The 18,779-nt window shown below is 36.5% G+C and overlaps 1 protein-coding gene across 1 annotated transcript; it reads left to right on the top strand.

Moving 5' to 3' along the window:
• Positions 1-11,381: 11,381 nt before the first annotated feature.
• On the top strand, positions 11,382-17,894 carry LOC136820380 (uncharacterized). The gene is made up of 7 exons (XM_067076566.1): positions 11,382-11,399; positions 11,632-11,849; positions 12,371-12,508; positions 14,198-14,323; positions 15,410-15,502; positions 17,397-17,492; positions 17,771-17,894. The coding sequence occupies exons 1-7, from the start codon at positions 11,382-11,384 to the stop codon at positions 17,856-17,858; spliced, it is 777 nt and encodes a 258-aa protein (XP_066932667.1). The 3' UTR covers positions 17,859-17,894.
• The last annotated feature ends 885 nt before the right edge of the window (positions 17,895-18,779 follow it).

Below are 18,779 nucleotides of genomic sequence, written 5' to 3'. Positions count from 1 at the left end.
CTAAGATTCATAACATAATCAAATTCATCCTGACTGAAGCCAGAGGGGTGTAAAGAGATAGAAAAACAGCTTGTTGAAAACAATGGCAATACGGCTCGTCATACACCAGGGCCTTTGTCCTTAAGGGAGTTTGTTTCGGCCAGTGGGTTTCTGTTGTTGCTGATCAAAAAAATCTGTATAGCACAATGTGACGAGATTATTTTGTTTTGAGGCTAATTAATACGTAAACTTTAGGGGCTTATATTTTGGGAACACCTCGCTCAGACAAAAATATACCTATATTTTCTTGCTAAGAATATTCTAGCGATTCTAATAATATAACGGCATCACGACGGCATAATTAGATAAAAAGTTAAAGTGCTGGAATTAAAAAATTAAATCTGTTTTTAATGAATTTTCTTTCGCGATGAGAATTTTTCAGACTACAAGTCAGTGTAAAATTTGTTACTGGATACCGAAAGTTTATGAGTAATGGATCAAAAACAATGTTTACCAATCCACTTGCAAAGAATTGAGGTCGTTTGCCGTACGAATGGCCACCCTTCAAATCATTTCAACATTCTGCCGGCGACGACATTCGACTGAAAGTTATTTTTGTAGGAAATCTTTCACGCTAAAAACGATCGGTCAGGTTCGGTCTCGTGTTTCGAGAAATTTCCTTGAACCACCTCATTTTTGCTATTTCACTGGATGCATTTTCTGAACCAGGTTCAAAATTAAAGATTTTCCTAGCACAGAAGCAGCTAGATAAGTAATCCCGCAAAAAAATCATAACAAAGATTTTTTACAGCGCGGGAAAGCTAGCTACACCGTACACTCATAACCTAAAGACTTTTTAGCGCAGAAAAAGCTAAGTTTGTGGCGCGCACCACGGAAACATCGCATACAACCCCTGGCAAAATAATATCGAGATGAACGAGAAGAAAAATCAGTTCCGATCAGAAAACTAGATTTCACTTGATTCCCTTTCTTTGTATTTTTTATTTACCAAAAGGGTCAGGGTGGTTCAGCTGAACTGAGCCCCCTCAGATCCGCCGCTGAATAGAGTGAACTTAAACTCCTCCGGTAATCGATTAACATAGCAATAGTTTGAAAAAAGTGCAAGTGATGCAATTTATGAAAAGGGCTAAATTAAAACCGAATTTTAAAACATTCTCAATAAAGTTTTCGATTACTCCTCATGAAGTTTCAATTGAAAATTAGACAGTAACTCCAACTTTAAAATTTTTTCTCGATAGTGCCTCGCAAGACCTGTGAGATCTCCATTGGCCAATATTTCAACTTCAACCGAAAACACGTGGTGCGGGTGCGGGTACAATCCACGGACCACTTTAATCGGCGAAATCGTAATTTAGGGCCAGTCGAACGGAAGAAGCGTAGTAGACTCCCATGGGCGGTTTAATCATTAAAATGTGGCGCCACAACCGGGTCAATGAAAAACTGGAGATGTGTTTGTGCCAGTCGACGGATCGTTTTGCGCTAGAGGTATAACATTCAAAAATTACCAGCTCTCGTCTCTTAAGCTAAAAGTGGACCAAAAATTTCAAGACATGAATGAGCCCTGTATTCCTCAAGGAAAATAAATGATCCCTGTATTCCTCAAGGAAAATGAATGAACCCTGTATTCCTCAAGGAAAATGAATGAACCCTGTATTCCTCAAGGAAAATGAATGAACCCTGTATTCCTCAAGGAAAATGAATGAGCCCTGCATTCCTCAAGGAAAATGAAGAACCCTGTATCATCAAGGAAAATGAATGAGCCCTGTATTCCTCAAGGAAAATGAATGATCCCTGTATTTCTCAAGGAAAATGAATGAGCCCTGTATTCCTCAAGGAAAATGAAAGAGCCCTGTATTCCTCAAGGAAAATGAATGAGCCCTGTATTCCTCAAGGAAAATGAATGATCCCTGTATTCCTCAGGGAAAATGAATGGACCCTGTATTCCTCAAGGAAAATGAATGAGCACTGTATTCCTCAAGGAAAATGAATGATCCCTGTATTTCTCAAGGAAAATGAATGAGCCCTGTATTCCTCAAGGAAAATGAAAGAGCCCTGTATTCCTCAAGGAAAATGAATGAGCCCTGTATTCCTCAAGGAAAATGAATGATCCCTGTATTCCTCAGGGAAAATGAATGGACCCTGTATTCCTCAAGGAAAATGAATGAGCACTGTATTCCTCAAGGAAAATGAATGGACCCTGTATTCCTCAAGGAAAGTTAATGAGCCCTGTATTCCTCAAGGAAAATGAATGAGCCCTGTATTCCTCAAGGGAAATGAATGAGCCCTGTATTCCTCAAGGAAAATGAATGAGCCCTGTATTCCTCAAGAAAATGAATGAGCCCTGTATTCCTCAAGCAAAATGAAGGAGCCCTGTATTCCTTAAGGAAAATGAATGAGCCCTGTATTCCTTAAGGAAAATGAATGAGCCCTGTATTCCTTAAGGAAAATGAATGAGCCCTGTATTCCTCAAGGAAAATGAATGATCCCTGTATTCCTCAAGGAAAATGAATGGACCCTGTATTCCTCAAGGAAAATGAATGGACCCTGTATTCCTCAAGGAAAATGAAGGAGCCCTGTATTCCTCAAGGAAAATGAATGAGCCCTGTATTCCTCAAGGAAAATGAATGACACTGTATTCCTCAAGGAAAATGAATTGACCCTGTATTCCTCAAGGAAAATTAATGAGCCCTGTATTCTTCAAGGAAAATGAATGAACCCTGTATTCCTCAAGGAAAATGAATGGACCCTGTATTCCTCAAGGAAAATGAATGGACCCTGTATTCCTCAAGGTAAAATTAGGTTAGTGGAATTACAGCAGCCAGGGACTTGATTGAATTGATGGAAAGGTGTCCAGTTGTAAAACTTCATATCAATTGGTCAAAGGATAGACTAAATTGAAACAGGGTCAAAATTGAAGGTTCTTGAATCACTCGTTGATCAAAAATGGCCAAAAAACGGTCAAATCTCAAAATGTGGATTTTTGTCAAAATTTAGCATTTTTTGACATTTTGGCGTAAAATTTCGCTGGAAAGACTCACTTTTGGTGTCCTTTGCTTTGGATCTTTTTCCAAAAGGCGACCGAGGAGATAAAGACATTCTAAAGTGAAAATGAAACAAAATGTATTTTTGTATTGACTCTCAATTCTTGAAATTCATAACGCAATCTTTTACACGGAAAAACTCGAAATTCCGAAAGGTTTTGTTTAGAATCTCAAAGGTGTTGACAAACGCTTTATTTTCTTGTTGACTAGATATCACCTAAGAACGCCGTGGTCCACGCTTAGAGACGTTTCAATCGGCGTATACTTGTATACGTATAATTGTGGTTGACGTTTTTATTGTGTGGCCTTACAGAGTCAAGGTGAGCCTCGAAAGAAAGAAAAATAATTGTTTGTGTTTACCTTGGAAAACGAAATTTCCGATGGCAGTCTCTCGGCAAAACTTGTTTTCTCGATTGATTTGCTCACTATTCTCCATTCAAATGCTGGATATGGTCGCTTACCAGTCAGCACCAGTCAGCACCTCGAACAGGCCGCTAAAGAAAAGTATAAATTTTAATAAGATAATAATCAATAAAATAATGAAATTGAACTGATTGATATACCAGATTATATTGCTGTATTGTGCAACAAATTACCTGCAAGTTCATCCGAAAAGAACGAAATTGTATCTACCCTCATATCTTTAAAGAATGGTAAATCCTCAAACGCTCTTCCTGTATAATTCTTCAAGTATGCAGCCAAACGCGCTATTATCAGAGCTCGAATTAATACTTCTTTAAGAATGGAAGACGAAATCTATACCATCATCATGGGGTCATTCAAAGCTTATTGCCTTATGGAAAGGAGAAGCTAAAGGAAGTGCAAAAGACCCATCATCGTACAGAGGTTTACAAGTAGAATCAAGTCTTTGTAAAGTTATGGTGATAATAACTTGAATAGACTTAAAGACTGGTATGACAAACAACTGCTCGACCAGCAGCAAGGATTTAGACGTGGTAGAGGAACCGCAGACGGCATATATGTGACAAAAAGACTTCAACAAATCTCGGACAAAACACAAAAGCCATTATATCTCCTATTCGTCGATTTGAGCTCCGCGTTCGACCACGTTGTGCGAAATTGGCTTTTCGAATCCATCTACCAGAGATTTCCTGAGCAAGTCGAGTCTACCCTAATAAATCTACTCGAATCATTGTATCATAAAACAACAACACCATTAGCACAAACTCCAGATGATGTTTTCAAGCTTCTACTGCTAATTCTCAATGAAAAATTTGTTCGTTTTCACCTGCAAATAAACGCCAAGAAAATCAAAACGATGTTAATAAATTTCAAGTCTCAAAACCAAGATGAGTATCCTCAATCTATCGTCACGCTTTATGATCAAGTCATCGAAAATGTTGAAGTGCTCAGATATCTTGGAGACGACATACATGTTTTTTTTATAAGCAAGTGTATGCCCCTTGGTCAGGCTCGTGTATGCTTAAGTTCTCAAAGCATCCAGGCATAGTTTATGCTTATTATAATGCTTAAGAATTATGCTTATGATTCACCCCGAGCCAAGTTTGTTAGTGAAAAATTTGTTCAGATTTTGGGAGCAGTGGAATGTAGCTAGCCGTGGAATGTCTTATTTTTACTTAACCTCTACCAAACCAGATAAAAATGAAACGCAAAAACAGATGAAAATGACCACTTGAAAAATATTTTAGGCTGACATATATGCTCATGTTATGCATTGGAGTTCTGCAAATCTGAGCCTTCATATGCTTATAAGCGTTATGCTTATAAAAAAAACATGTACACTTCAATCAACCTTCAACAGGAGATGCCTACATTAATATGCTTCGTAAGATGGTGAGAGGCGGCTTTGAAAGAAGAATCGATGAAAACAATGAGCAAACTTTCCGCTTTCTCATATCAAGTGAAGATGTTTTACGCATCTGTAAGACTGAAGACATCCTTCAATACGTCAAACGACATCAGCAAAACTATCTTGGCCATATTGCAAGACAAAAGAACACCAGCATTGTCCAAAAACTGCTTTTCAACGACAACGCTAACAAGAAAAGAGGCCGACCAATCAAAACACTCGAAGATCACGTGCTTGATGGTCGGTGAGCAGACGAGTTCTGCAAAGAGGTCTTGAAGAAAAAGAAAAAGAAGGATATGGTTGGCCTTCGCCCTAACCACTCAATGTTGGCACCTGCGAGCACGAGCTAAAAAGAATTAAGAAGTAAGAAGTAATAAAATTACTATTTATAGGAACCAGTAAATTTTTGTTCAAACTCTTCTTATTCTCTGAGAAAGGCATTTTTTTTAATTGTTCTTAGGCTTTTGTTAAAATCGAGCCTCATGTTCTAATAAAATGGCACAAAAAATAACTAGAATTGTCAAATTTGAAATAAACTTACAGACTCCAATTGTCTGACTTAGTGCCATCATAAACCACATAAAGGATATTGTCTCCAAGATAACCTCGAATCATTTCACGTGCCATGTAAGACGTTGTTTCACAGTAGGTACTCAAAAGGTCATCAAAGCTATCTTTAAAGAAATCGGAGACTCCAAAGTCTAAAAGTAAAGGAAAAAGATTTACAACAAGAGAATTCTGCAAAATGTCAAATTAAAAAAACGTTCGTTTATAAAAGGATATTGCATTCATTAAACAGTCATATTTTCTTGAAATTTCATAGACTGTTATAGTTGGGTAAATTGGTGGGTTTAGCTCTCGAAAAGTTGTGTGATAAACTGCGCGGATGTTTTATTTATTATAAAAAATCTTACCAGCTATTTTCAATTCGCCATTTTTGTCAACAAAGATCCATCTTTAAATCGCTGAAGAAAAAGAATAATAACATTAAAATCGACCGTAGCAGAATCTGATAGGCGGAATCCTAACAAGTGAGATAGATCGAATGGCTGTCTAATTCGATTGGCTGTCTAAAATTATTAAGAGTGACACATGGCTCTCATACGCATTGATAAGTGAGATTAGAAAAAACCGCCAAATTTGGTGTAAACTTCAACCTGAAATCATAAATGAATATAAAGTGTGATTTTCAAGATAACCAATTTAACGGAACAAACTATCGGTTTCGGCGTATGTTCAGCGCCGTCAATAATGTCAATATTTTTTTTTGAATTACTAGTTATTGAATTACCAAAACCCTTTGTTATGGGGGGGGGGTGCCGAAATACAAAGCGTGAAAAAAGACGTTTCTTATTACTAATTTTTACAAAGATATTTACTTTTAATACGGGGCGCCAAATTCAAAATTTCCTGAAATTGCCTCCCCAGTTTGTCCAAATTATAGCCGACCCATCACGCTACTGTTGATAGTCCCATGTTTTTTATGGCTGGGGATTTGAATTCCATTGTTTTCTAGCCAAAACAATTCAATGGGGATGGAAAAATAGCACAATATTTTGCAATGAGGATTTGTTCATCGTATTTATTTTCAGCGGGGACGAAAAATTAAGAATATAATTTTCCACTGGGGACGATATCTTGGACGATTTTTCCAGTAGGAAGGGTTCCCAGTGGGTCTGTGAGAAAGGGGTGTAATCTAGTTTTCGAAGGCAAGGTCAACCCCGGTGGCTTAAAGTCAAACTTGCTTGATGGTGAAAACACAACAAAACACATCCTAGCTGGCACACAACGTTGTTTCAACATTTTTCTGACGTTATATGGACGCTGTGAACGTTAGATGAACGTTGAAAGAGCGTTGTGTGTCAGCTGGGATACAGAAGAAGACGTGCGTATCTAGAAAGATAAGTGATAGCAACATTTATGAAACTTAGCTCAGAAACTTGATTTTTTTCAGACTCTGTTAACAGTGACATAAAACTCTCTTGACAGAAGTTAGAGCATATTACTACATGTGCTATATACTCCTTCGATTGAGATAGAGGCTTTGACTCAAAAAACTTTTTCAGTAAATCTCATGTGCTTTGTAAGCTATATATTGCTTGACGGTGGGAGCTATAAGGCATTGCGGAAAAGGTGAATTATTTTCAGTTTTGTTCTGTTTTATGGCTTTGATCCTTTCATTCGCATACTTATTACTCTAGACCTTTGCACCCTGAGTGCATTATCATGTACATCAAAACTTGATTGTAGGCGATCAAAAGCATCTATGCAGAAAGATTTTGATAATTTGTTTTCATTGATACGACTGCTTGTTGCTTTTCTTATCCCGAAGATTTAGTGTCTCAAAATCAACAATATAATTTGATTATACCACAATAACTAGTTTAACAACTCACATAAATGACTTTTCAAAAGTGTTCAGAACTTGGAAACTTTCAGGTTTTTCAAAAGATGTTCAGTGAAATTTTTTATCAAGCGGTTACTTTTTCGAAGCGGGCTACACGGCTATTTGCGCAATGCAATTGGTTTTGCATGACGACGGGCCTACACTGCACAGAGTCGCCTGTCGTTAGGAAAATTCATTGTGACGTCGGTCAACGCAACAAGTCGTTACTTGACCTCGGGCAATATTTCTCAGTACAGGCCTCACAGACCGGTCATTATCGTATCAATAATTGATATGGATAATTCAAAGTCCAGTTCAGGAAGACTAAAAAGATTCGTTCTAATTTACGAAATTAAAATTAGAATAAAAAAGAGAATTGCTTTATGGGAAGGCTTTCAAGAGAGATGGCTGTTTTACGGACCGGCATTTCTTGGATTATTTTGCATTTTGAAATTTTCTTTCCGACAAGAAAAGTCATCTTGATAGACCTCATGGAATGACACCCCTGTCTTAGTGCTCCGGTGGAGCTTTTTCGCTCAGTGGGAATGAAAATTTCTATCGAAATCCCAATGGGGATAGATAATCCATTGTTTCCAGCTCAAAAATTTTAGTGGGGATGGTTTTGGAGTGCAATTCTTCTCGTCGAATTTCGAATGGGGATAAAATCATTGAGCGAATTCCCAGTGGGGTTGAAATTGTAGGCTATTTTTCCATTGGGGACGATCTTTTGGCTAATTTTTCCACTGGGGCGGGGGTCCACCGGGTCTGTGACACATGGGTGTACAGGAATGGTGGCTCGCACTATGACATCTTTTTATTCAAAAGCATCTACAGCAGTTCTACATTTTCAGAACGTTGAAGGTACAGCTGTATTTAATCCTCAATGACAGGTGATGAATGGTATTCACAGAGTTTCATTTCAAAACTCATTATGATTATTCATCATCATCCTATGATGTTTATATCAAATTATTTCCAATTGAATTTTTCAAAAACAATATATATTTTTAAATTTAACTTGAAAACAAATAACATTTCAGGCCTGGCGGAAGCCTTCAGCCTACCCACTTTTGAGCAAATGAGATTTTTTTCTCAAATTCCTAGCGAATTTCATCTTATTTTGAGCCTCCAGCCTCCCCACTTTTACAGTTATTCCACTGGGTCTGTGACATCTTTCAGATTCTTGATTCAGGTTTAAACTTATTAAAGGTTTATTGCTTTAAACTGACTTTAGATGCTCAAAATCATTAGTACACAAAGTCAATGGTTTCATTCATAAGGGTTTGTATACTTGTTTTTGAACCTTAGGGTCTAATGTGAAGGGGTAGTATTGTTAGTTGAATAACTTCAAAGCAGCCAAGATTTTCCGAACAGATATTTTAATGAAATTGGTGCTTGTCCTTTTGATAAAATTCACATCCTAGATTGTCATTCTAGTCGTTGGCTGCTCTTGTAACTTAAATGAGTGGCTTTAGACGCTTAAAAGCATTAATGTATTGTGGGTTGGTTGAGGTTCTTTATTACCAGCTTTACTTCTTGCTTTTGAGCCCCAAAGAGGGGGAAGGTACTTGGGTAAAAAAGAGGCACGAGGATGTGCCACATGTCAGGTTTTTTCACCTCCACGAGTCCCAGGTAGGGTCGCAAAAACACCAAAAAAAATCACTTACCCATAGGGTACCTTTTTAGGGAAACTTTGAAAAATTATGTAAAATTTTGAGAACATTTTGGAATTTCAGTCCCATTTTCAAGGCCACTTTAAAAAAAAGTCCTACTTAGGGTCCATTTTTCGAACTTCAGCATCCCGTCGGTCAGCAAGGGTAGTACCCCCCGGGTTGAGCCCTAAGATATTGCTATCAGATAATTTGCATTTATAGTACGCCGTCTCAGATGTAACCTAAATCGTTCAAAGTCCTAGTTTGATACAAACACTTGGCCCAACACTTAGACTATGTATTGCTATTGAATGGGGGGACTTGAATGAAATCATATTGAATCAAAAGCATATTATTAATTGCGTCAGGTAAATTTTTTCATGAGCTGCTTTCAATTATGCTTTAAAACTTTAAGGTTTCATTCAGGCTGGGGGCTCATGGCATAATAACCATTGTTGCTTTAGAGTTTAAAGTCCGAAAGACTAGACGAATGAAACCTCCAACATGTTTGAAGCAAGAAAAATGAAACCTAAAGAATTGCGCCGCATTTAAGAGGAGAGATGGAATCTAGCGCTTTTTTCGTTTTTTTCTCAACTCGTTTTTCAAACTAAATAGATTTTACTTTCAATCCAGCGTTTGTGTGAAAACCTAAATAGATTTTACTTTCAATCCGGCGTTTGTGTGAAAACCATGAGGATCATGCGTTTTGGATTGGAAATAAGTGGCTTCATTTAATTCCCATCAAAGAGTTTCCTTTCTAGCATCTTCGGGCTTTAAACTCCATATCTCAACATCTTGAATCCTCCACGTTAAACTCTCATAAATATCTCCACACCAAAATGATCCATCATAGTAGGAGGCAGCCCTTAGTATCCGTAGCATCGTGGGACTCAACCACATGTGATCTGTCCAAAAGTAGATAGGATTTTGATACTTTCTTAAGATGGGGTTTGCGAATTAGGCCTGGCGAAAAGTTTTTATAACCAAAAAACCAACGTTGTAGGTGAAATGTTGATAATTTTTCCAAGCCGTATAAAACGAAAACATATAACCACAAAAATACATTTCGTCTTATTTGGGACTCATCAGCACTGCGAACAACTGCACCGATTTAATTTCTTAAACTAATTATTTCCAAACCTAACCCAACCGAACGGTACACCCGGTTATGAAAGCTCAAAAAGAATACACAGATTGCAAAATTAAAGTCTGAAGACAAATCACGCTTTTATAGTGTTACAAAAATACAGGCTGTTTGTAGGAAAAAAATAAGATCTAGCTGAAACTTTCTCTATTAAAAAATTTCGCCCTTAGGGTTTTGCCTGGGGAAAAAAAGAAATGTCCCAAAAAAGAGATGTTCCACCAGTGGGATTTTAGGGATTTTTTCCTGAGGCATAACCATCCTATAGAGAAGGTCTGGGGAAAGTTTCAGCTAGATCTTATTTTTTTCCCGTAAATTATGCTAAAAGACCCCACTATTACTCAAACTTTTTATGTGCTTGTTACATAACATTTATTTATGATTGGTTCGAATTTATTTGACACTAATAAATTTATCAACTATGTAAGTTACAACACAACACCCTTAAACTAAAGTTCATTCACACGGTCTCCAACATTCCCACACAAACACACTACCAAACAAACATTTACTACAAAGACAAAGACTTTATTCTACTACTAAGCATCAAACCAATACCACCTATCTTCCAACGAGGCCTAAACATTTATTTCACTTATTATCATTATTATCAAAAGCAATGAATTCCATTCAAGAGGTTAATATTAACCAGATATTCAATAGTTAAGTTGGTTATTAAGACTTCTTAACCCGAGGTGATGTAATATTCAACGAAGCGAAGCCTAGTTGCATATATACATCACCGAGGCTTTTCAATGGATGTTTTTGCCTGCATGTAATACAATAATACATCTTAAACATTAGTCTTACTTTAGTAATGACCCATTGAGAATGAACATTCCATCCAGCCATGGATAACGTGGAACAGTTAATGAATAGCGAGATTATGTATCTGGAATTCTCTACGGCTACGGCTAAAGCGGCGAGGGAAATGGCGAGTAAGGCAAGTAATGGCGGGTGAAAGCAAGTTCGATATTTGACGTACGGCATTATGTCGACGTACAGAGCAAAGTAGACAACGACATGTCGCCTTTGGTGACGACCCGCATGGGCAGCCCCGCAACCGTAGCCGTAGAATATCTCCGATACATAATCTCGCTAATGTCAATCCGGGGGGATGGGGTTCTCATATGGTCTGACCCACGGCATGTGCCGCCCTTAATAGTAGGTTTTTCGAGACCCTCAAAATGCACTGTAAGGGTGTACTTTTGATAGAGCGCACTGCAAGGGTCTTCTTTTAACTGAATACACTGAAAAAAAAAAAAGAAAAGAAATACACATTGTGTCGACATCTCTGGCTCACTTTCAAGTGGCTTTAGCAAAATAAGATATGAAACCAAACTACACTGTAAGGGTTAGATATGTTAGGTATAATGCACTACTCAAAAGCTGCACTGCAAGAATCCGATTTTGAAAGCCATTTTTTGGCGGCACATGCCATCATTTAGAAACCGAGTGCGCCCGGATGTCAATGGGGTTTACCGGGGGTAACGGATCTTGGGCACTTTCTTCGACATGCAAACTGTGGTCGTAAAGGCAATGACTTACCGTCAGCAATAATCACTTATTCTCTCATTCAGCTCAACAAAACACGACGGGGTAGCCAGAAGCCCGCCCTCGATCTGGACCATACGCAAGTATTAAACAAAAATGTGGCGGCGGCAAGTGTTGCCAACCTTACCAGTGCTGTCAACGCCAGCATGCTAAACTTAAATGCTGGTGAAGTTTCTTCCCATTCATTGACCAATACCACAAACGTCACAGATAGAGATAATATCAAACCAGTGAACACGGAAACGTAAAAAATTCTTTATGTTTTATTTCTGTCTTACAGTACTGTAGGGTGGTAATTTTCCATACTGCTTGCTTAGTGAAGACTCTTTAAAATTAACCTGTCCTCTAAGCTTAGCACTTCCTTGCAATGAGAATGGTCAATCAATGAAATCATTGAGAAATTCAGCTTTCCATGTAACTTGGAAAAATGGCAAAAAGCGCTTGATTATTAAAGGTTTTATTTTTACATAAGAGTGTTCCCGTTTCATATCAGACACATATTTCATATAAGGACAGTGACTACCTATTGCTGTATATTATGCTGATATAAGCAAAAAATGTTTTTCTTTTCCTCTTCCTGACCAATCTTGCTCTACATCCGTGTCAATCCAATGTGAAAAAGATTGGAATCAAAATTGATGAGTAAGCAAACGATATCACTCTTACATAAAAACAAAAGCTTTAAACATTCAGACGCTATAAATTAATTTCTAAGAATAGATATTGCCTAGAGTTTAAATTTGTTTTTTATCTTTTCTTTTTCAGTGAAGCAATATCGGTATCATTGGCTCAGCCTAATTTCAAACCACATATTAAAAGTGCACTTCTAGCTATGCTAGTGTGCTTGGTTACTTTTGTGATAGTGTACCTAATGGAGTACGACTCTATTAACAAGATTAAGGGGTAAGAGATAGTTTTAATAGCTTACTCTAAGGTCGGGAATAAAAGTCCCGACCGGTTTTTATTCGTTACTATTGTTCTTATCGTGTACCTCCTGTTTAATAAAGTTGTACAGTAAAACCTCTAATTAACGGACACTCTAAAATGCGGACACTTCTAATTAGCGGACACTAACCCACATTCCACTGTATTCCAAAAATCACCATGTTACATTTTTGGAATACAACTTTATTAAATTCGCTCTACGAATAATATTGAGCACTCTTTTAATGGTTGTTCAAGAAACACATTAGTACCCCCTGTTTATTTACATTGTAAAATATTTTCAGCTCGCAAGCTGAATTTGCTCTAAATAACCTGCTTTTAAAGCTTATAATTATATGACTGATTTTATTTATGTTGCGTGCCCTTATCCTTCGGCGGGGTATTATTTCGTAATACCCCGCTTGATTTGTAATACCCCGCTCCCGCCTAAATATTTTTGATCAAAACCATTTTCTCCTAACATAATTTCACGCGAAATGAACGTTCGAATTTCCAAAACATTCGAATATTTTTGGCATTATTTGATCACAAAAAGTAAACAGTATTCGATACAAAAATATTTTGAGTATAGCTGTCTGGTCAAAGGAGGAAAAGTACAAGAACAAAGTACAAAGAAGAATTTGTTGAATTTGTCAAGCTGTTGGATGATGTTGTTCTTTTATTATGGCAAAATTCTAAAAACAAAAACGCGAACATTTAGATAAATGCTTTTCAGAAATGGGCGGAGAGTTTCGTGGACTTGAGGCGATAGAATGGGAGAGCATATCCGAATACGAACCATATAGCTAATTTTGACACTTCATTTGTGACCATTTTGTGTGGAGATACGAAAGAAAGAATAATGGCACTGATTATAAACTTGGATACTTGCTGATAATAATACAGGCGTCTTTGCAAAGGAGCCGAAAATACAATTTTTATGAAGAATCCTCGTTCCAATAATATTGTTGTAAAATGGATTATTTTTTATTATTGGTTTTGTTGTTTGACATTATATTTATGAAATATCTGCAACAATTTGAAAGTGATATGGAATAATTTGTGTTTTGGAGCAGCAATACATCATCTTTCTATAGTAAAACGTCATAAATTTTCTGTCTCACTTCTGGAATCCCCAGATCAGCTCTTTAAAAAATAATAAAATCAGTCATATAATTAACCAGGAATGATATGGCATTTCGTGAAATTAGGATTAATACCCCTCGTATCATTTTGAAACAGTTTGAAATAGGCCCCACTTCGTTCGAGCTATTTCAAACTATTTCAAAATGAAACTCGGGGTATTAATCCCTAATTTCCCTCAATGTCATATCATTACTATTACTAATTACCTTATTTTGGTTTTTTTTTTCGGACCCCCACCCCCCTTTTATTCACCCAACCGTTTATGAGATTTTGAAAACATTTCAGACATCGCCCCTACTATTCTGGACCTTAGAAGTACTTAAATTATCTATCGTTGCATTCTTCTAAGAGGGTGATGAAATTTTCTTTCGGCTACCGGTAATTCTGATTGATAAAAAGTGGCATACTTAAAAGATAGATCTTGAAAAGAGCTTTCAAACGAACCCAAACATGACCCATTTTGCTTTAGCTCCAGCCCACAGCTCTGATGGAGTTAAGTTTCACAGTTTCTTTTTTTAATAGTTTTTACAGAAGTATTGACCCTGACATTAACAACTCTACTCAAGAGCCAGAAGCTTGGCAAACGTGGATGCAGCAGGTTTACAACTGGGTGATCAACCAAGTGCATGAACTCATTAAGGGATTTTGGTAATATTCTTTATATGATTTTATCTACAAGCTTTTCTTTAAAATAAGTACTTTCATAAATTTTTACTGAAAATTTCTTATTTTTCAATTGCACTTTGCTCTTCGTTGTTCTCGTGTTTCAGTTAAAAATTTTAACTGAAAATCATTTTGACTTTCTGGAGCACAACAACATTCTTGCTGGATTTTCCGCGGGAGGCCTATTTTCCTCAGATGGTTAATTTCCATGGGNTCAGAGGTTTACCGTGCCCGTAAGAAAATTTATGACCAACTGTTATCATGTTATTTTGAAGTTAAAAAAAAAAAGACTTTTCTGATCGGCAAATTCAAAAATTCAAACTTCGATAGTGAGTCTAGAAATGGGTCCTAAATAAAAACTTTGGCACCGTTGGCGTTGGAAAGAATCAAACGGACAAGAACATTTTGGCTGAAAACAAACATGGTAAACAAACATAGCTCTGATGAACTATTGCCTGTTAACAGAGACACCCCTGTCTCACAGCCCAGTTGAATTTTTTCCTACAGCGAGATCCCAATGGGGATAGATAAAGAAGTCCAGTGGGGATTTTCAAATTGAATTTTAAAGGGGGATAAAAGAAATTCAATTTCCCAGTGGGGCTAAAATTGTAGAATAATTTTCCTAACAGCGACGAAATTTTTGCCAAATTCTCAAATGGGTAGGGAATCTCACCGTGTCAGTGACGCAGGGGTGTACAGAGCGCCTGTCAATTACCCTTTTCAGAATGAAGGTGTACTTACATCCCTCCCCTAAGATTTAAAATTGGACTATTATTTGACATAAAGAAGCAGAGCCCTTTTTCAGGAAAATGCATCCTTACAAAGTCTTCTGACATTACGTCACTCATACAAAAGCTGATTGTACATGAGTGACGTATTGGGCAGAATAGCTCAGAAAAATCACGTAAATTTGTATTGGCTTTAATTTGGCGGCTGCTGGAAAAACTAAATTTTTGACAGGAATTTCATTTAGCGGGATTTTGGTGAGTCTGCGAATTCGGCCGAATTTTCTTTCCGTCAGAATTGTTTTCCTTTAATGTTTTTAAAGTTTTCTATTCGATTTCGTTATAGCTCCCAATCATCACACCAAGATGACCTTCGAGAGGGAGACAACTGGCTGGATTATTTCAGTCAGAAAACTTGCGACTTCGCCAAAGATGTTCGGTAAGAATCATTAATATAATAATAAACAAGAAGCCCGTTAGGCGTGAAGGCCCAGCTAAAGCGAAATTTACGCGATTTTCGCGAATTTCGAGATTTCCAAAAATTCCAAAAAATGTTTAACAAGATTTCAGGAAAGGGATGTCCAAAGGATTTAAAATTTTACTGCGTCGAGCAAAATAAAATGAAAAATAAGTCGACAAGGATAATTCTCCCTTTCTTCATTTCTTAGAACAGGGAAGTGAAAAAATAAACGAAACATAATGTACAGTAGTCAATCAAAAATAAATTGAATGTTGAAAGCTCGAAACTTTCTACCCGAAGGTAAACAATCAAATTCAAAATATCATTAAATTCAACTTCCATAAGAAACAACATCATTGCATGAAAAAAGTTCTAATCTTGTTCAAATTTACACATGAGCTGCATTTTAGTCTACATTTACCATGTCCATATTCCATTTAAAATTAGTATTTATAATAATTCTGTGTCGAGTTTGAAAAATCAAGCCGCCAATTCGTAAAACACAACAGATCCAGAAACAACCATATTCACATGTAGCATCATGGAAAAAGTTCCAATCTTGTTCAAATTTACACATGAGCTGCAGTTTAGTCTCCATTGCCATATTCCATTTAATCGGTATTTGAAATAATTCTGTGTCGAGTTTGAAAAATCAAGCCACCAATTCGTTGAACGTGACAGATCTAGAAATATATAACCATTTTCACACGTAGCATCATGGAAAAAGTTCCAATCTTGTTCAAATTTACACATGAGCTGCATCTTAGTCTCCATTGCCATATTCCATTTAATCGGTATTTGAAATAATTCCGTGTCGAGTTTGAAAAATCAAGCCACCAATTTGTTAAACGAGACAGATCTAGAAATATATAACCATTTTCACACGTAGCATCATGGAAAAAGTTCCAATCTTGTTCAAATTTACACATGAGCTGCATTTTAGTCTCCATTGCCATATTCCATTTAATCGGTATTTGAAATAATTCCGTGTTGAGTTTGAAAAATCAAGCCACCAATTCGTTAAACGAGACAGATCTAGAAATAACCATTTTCACACGTAGTATCATTGAAAAAGTTTCAATCTTGCTATAATTTACACATGAACTCCATTTTAGTGTTCATCAGCAAATTCCAGAATCAAGTCTTTTTGAAAACAAGAAACTAAAAGTGAAAGTCAGAAATTGATTTAAGGTATAGAATTTTCACTCAGAAAGCTTTGTGAAAACTATAACACATGACAGAATGTTGAAAAAGTTTACAAAGAAAAATCACTACAAAGTTTCTTTGGTTTGAAAGTCTCTTGACCACTAAAGCAAAGAAAATGTTCAAGAAAGTAAGAATCAACACATGAAATCAATCTCCTCGCTTCAACCGCCATCTTGTATCTGTTTTGTTTTTAAAACGTTTGTTGTTTAAGGAGCGCGAAATCAGAAAATATATCTTTTTTAGCCAGTACCCGACTTTCGCAAGCTTTTCCCTCTCCAGACGGCAAAAAGTGTGTTACTGGTATAAAGCGCCGTTTCTACCAAAACGGACACACAGAAGGAAACACGGAAAAAAAAATAGTGACACTCTCTTTAAAGGCCCACTCGCTAGCGCTGGGCCAAAAAACTCTATACCTGATATAATATTTTTTTATTAACAAAGACAACTTTTGAGAGCTACAAAATGTTGAGTTCTAAATTCAAGTGAACCCTCGTTGATTCGAACTTTATATTATTCGTCAAAAAGAAAATACTTTATATACATCGAATCCCTCTGTAGTTTGAAAAAATAGCAGATTTACCATAAAAGCTCGAATTAGTGAGAGTCGATTGTAATCTGAAAATAATCTATATCATGTTCAGTATTTTTTGTACTTTTTAATTTTTAGTTTGGATTGCTTTTGGGTCCCAGAACCGCAAGCTCCAGAACCCACTATGACTGAGAAAGCTTTTCAATACATGAATGACGTCTACCAAAGCTTATGGTAAACTGACAATTTTTGCATCATTTTAAAGTTATTTTCATTGTATTTGTGTTCCTTGTGCGTGGTCAAGTTATAGAGACAGACCATTATTTTAGAAAGGCAGGGCATCGGCTGTTGCTAGTCAAAAAGGGCACTTTTTCTACTGTTTTTTCATAAGAAAGGCTGTTTTTACCAAAATTTCAGAGATTTCAGGAGGGGCAGCGTCAGATAACAAAAAGCTAAAAGGGCATGAAAAATGGTCTGGGAGACTCCACTGTATACTTTTGTTATCTTTTCAGCTATGACCCAGAACCGCCAGCTCCAGAACCCACAATGACTGAGAAAGCGTTTCAATACGTGAACGACGCCTACCAAAGTTTATGGTAATTATCAGAATTGACAAACTAGTATATCTGTTTATAATTTTGTGATAAATCTATATTTTTTCAACCTTTGTAAGCTATTTTTATTATATTTTATATCATAAGTTTTTTTTAAGAGAAGAAAGTTTGGGGTTGAAGTAAGTTTTTAAGGTGGGGTTTACGAATGTTGATTAGGCGATACTCGAGATAATTTTATGAATCTCTATTTCATTAAGACGAGACTAACAAAAGATTTTACAATGCAAATCTTTCGATCACACTCGTTTTCAGAAAGATATATAAAAAAAATTTCAAAATCAAGCCCAAGGGCTGAGATTTTCAATTTGAATTCTGACGAACAACATTAGAAGATAGTTCAGAACCGCCAGTTCAAGATCGAAACACCGCCCTTAGCACCATCATCTCTGTACTAACGCCCTCGAAAAATCAGAATTCAAATTGGAACATCTCAGCATTTTGGTTTTCGAGTACTATAAATCTAACTGAAAAAAATTGTGAACGAAAAATTATTCTTGAAATTTCAATATTGCAAAATTTTGAAATCTCATAATCTTATTTTTTGCTTTTTAATAAAAGTCAACTTTTGATTTTTAGCGTTCTTTTACTTTTTATAACTTTTTTGAGCCTGAGCCTAAGAGACTATTTGGAGACCTCCACTGAGAAAATGAGCTTCAATCTCAAACACACATGAAGTAACCAAACACCTATCAAATTTATCCCCTAAACTTTCCAAATTTAAGAACAAAGTACATAATATAAAGACATATAAAGCTTTGAAGTTGATAAATTTAAACACATTGAGTTTGAAACCCGAAGGGCTAGAGTTGAACTCTAATCTTTCCCAGACAAGAAAAAGTGAAGCCACTTATTTTACCATTCAAAACGCGCCTAGAACGCGCCATAATCACGACGACAGATTGTATCT

Source organism: Clytia hemisphaerica, unplaced genomic scaffold (genome assembly GCF_902728285.1).
Source record: "Clytia hemisphaerica strain Z4C2 unplaced genomic scaffold, Clytia hemisphaerica genome assembly, whole genome shotgun sequence".
NCBI classification, from domain to species: domain Eukaryota; kingdom Metazoa; phylum Cnidaria; class Hydrozoa; order Leptothecata; family Clytiidae; genus Clytia; species Clytia hemisphaerica.
Note: the sequence above shows the minus strand (reverse complement) of the source record. Positions and strands in the feature narration are given on the sequence as shown.

Coding starts and splice junctions, on each gene's coding strand:
- LOC136820380 (XM_067076566.1), top strand. Junction 11,850..12,370: donor AAACCAGTGAACACGGAAAC/GTAAAAAATTCT, acceptor TTTCTTTTTCAG/TGAAGCAATATCGGTATCAT. Junction 12,509..14,197: donor TCTATTAACAAGATTAAGGG/GTAAGAGATAGT, acceptor TTTTTTTAATAG/TTTTTACAGAAGTATTGACC.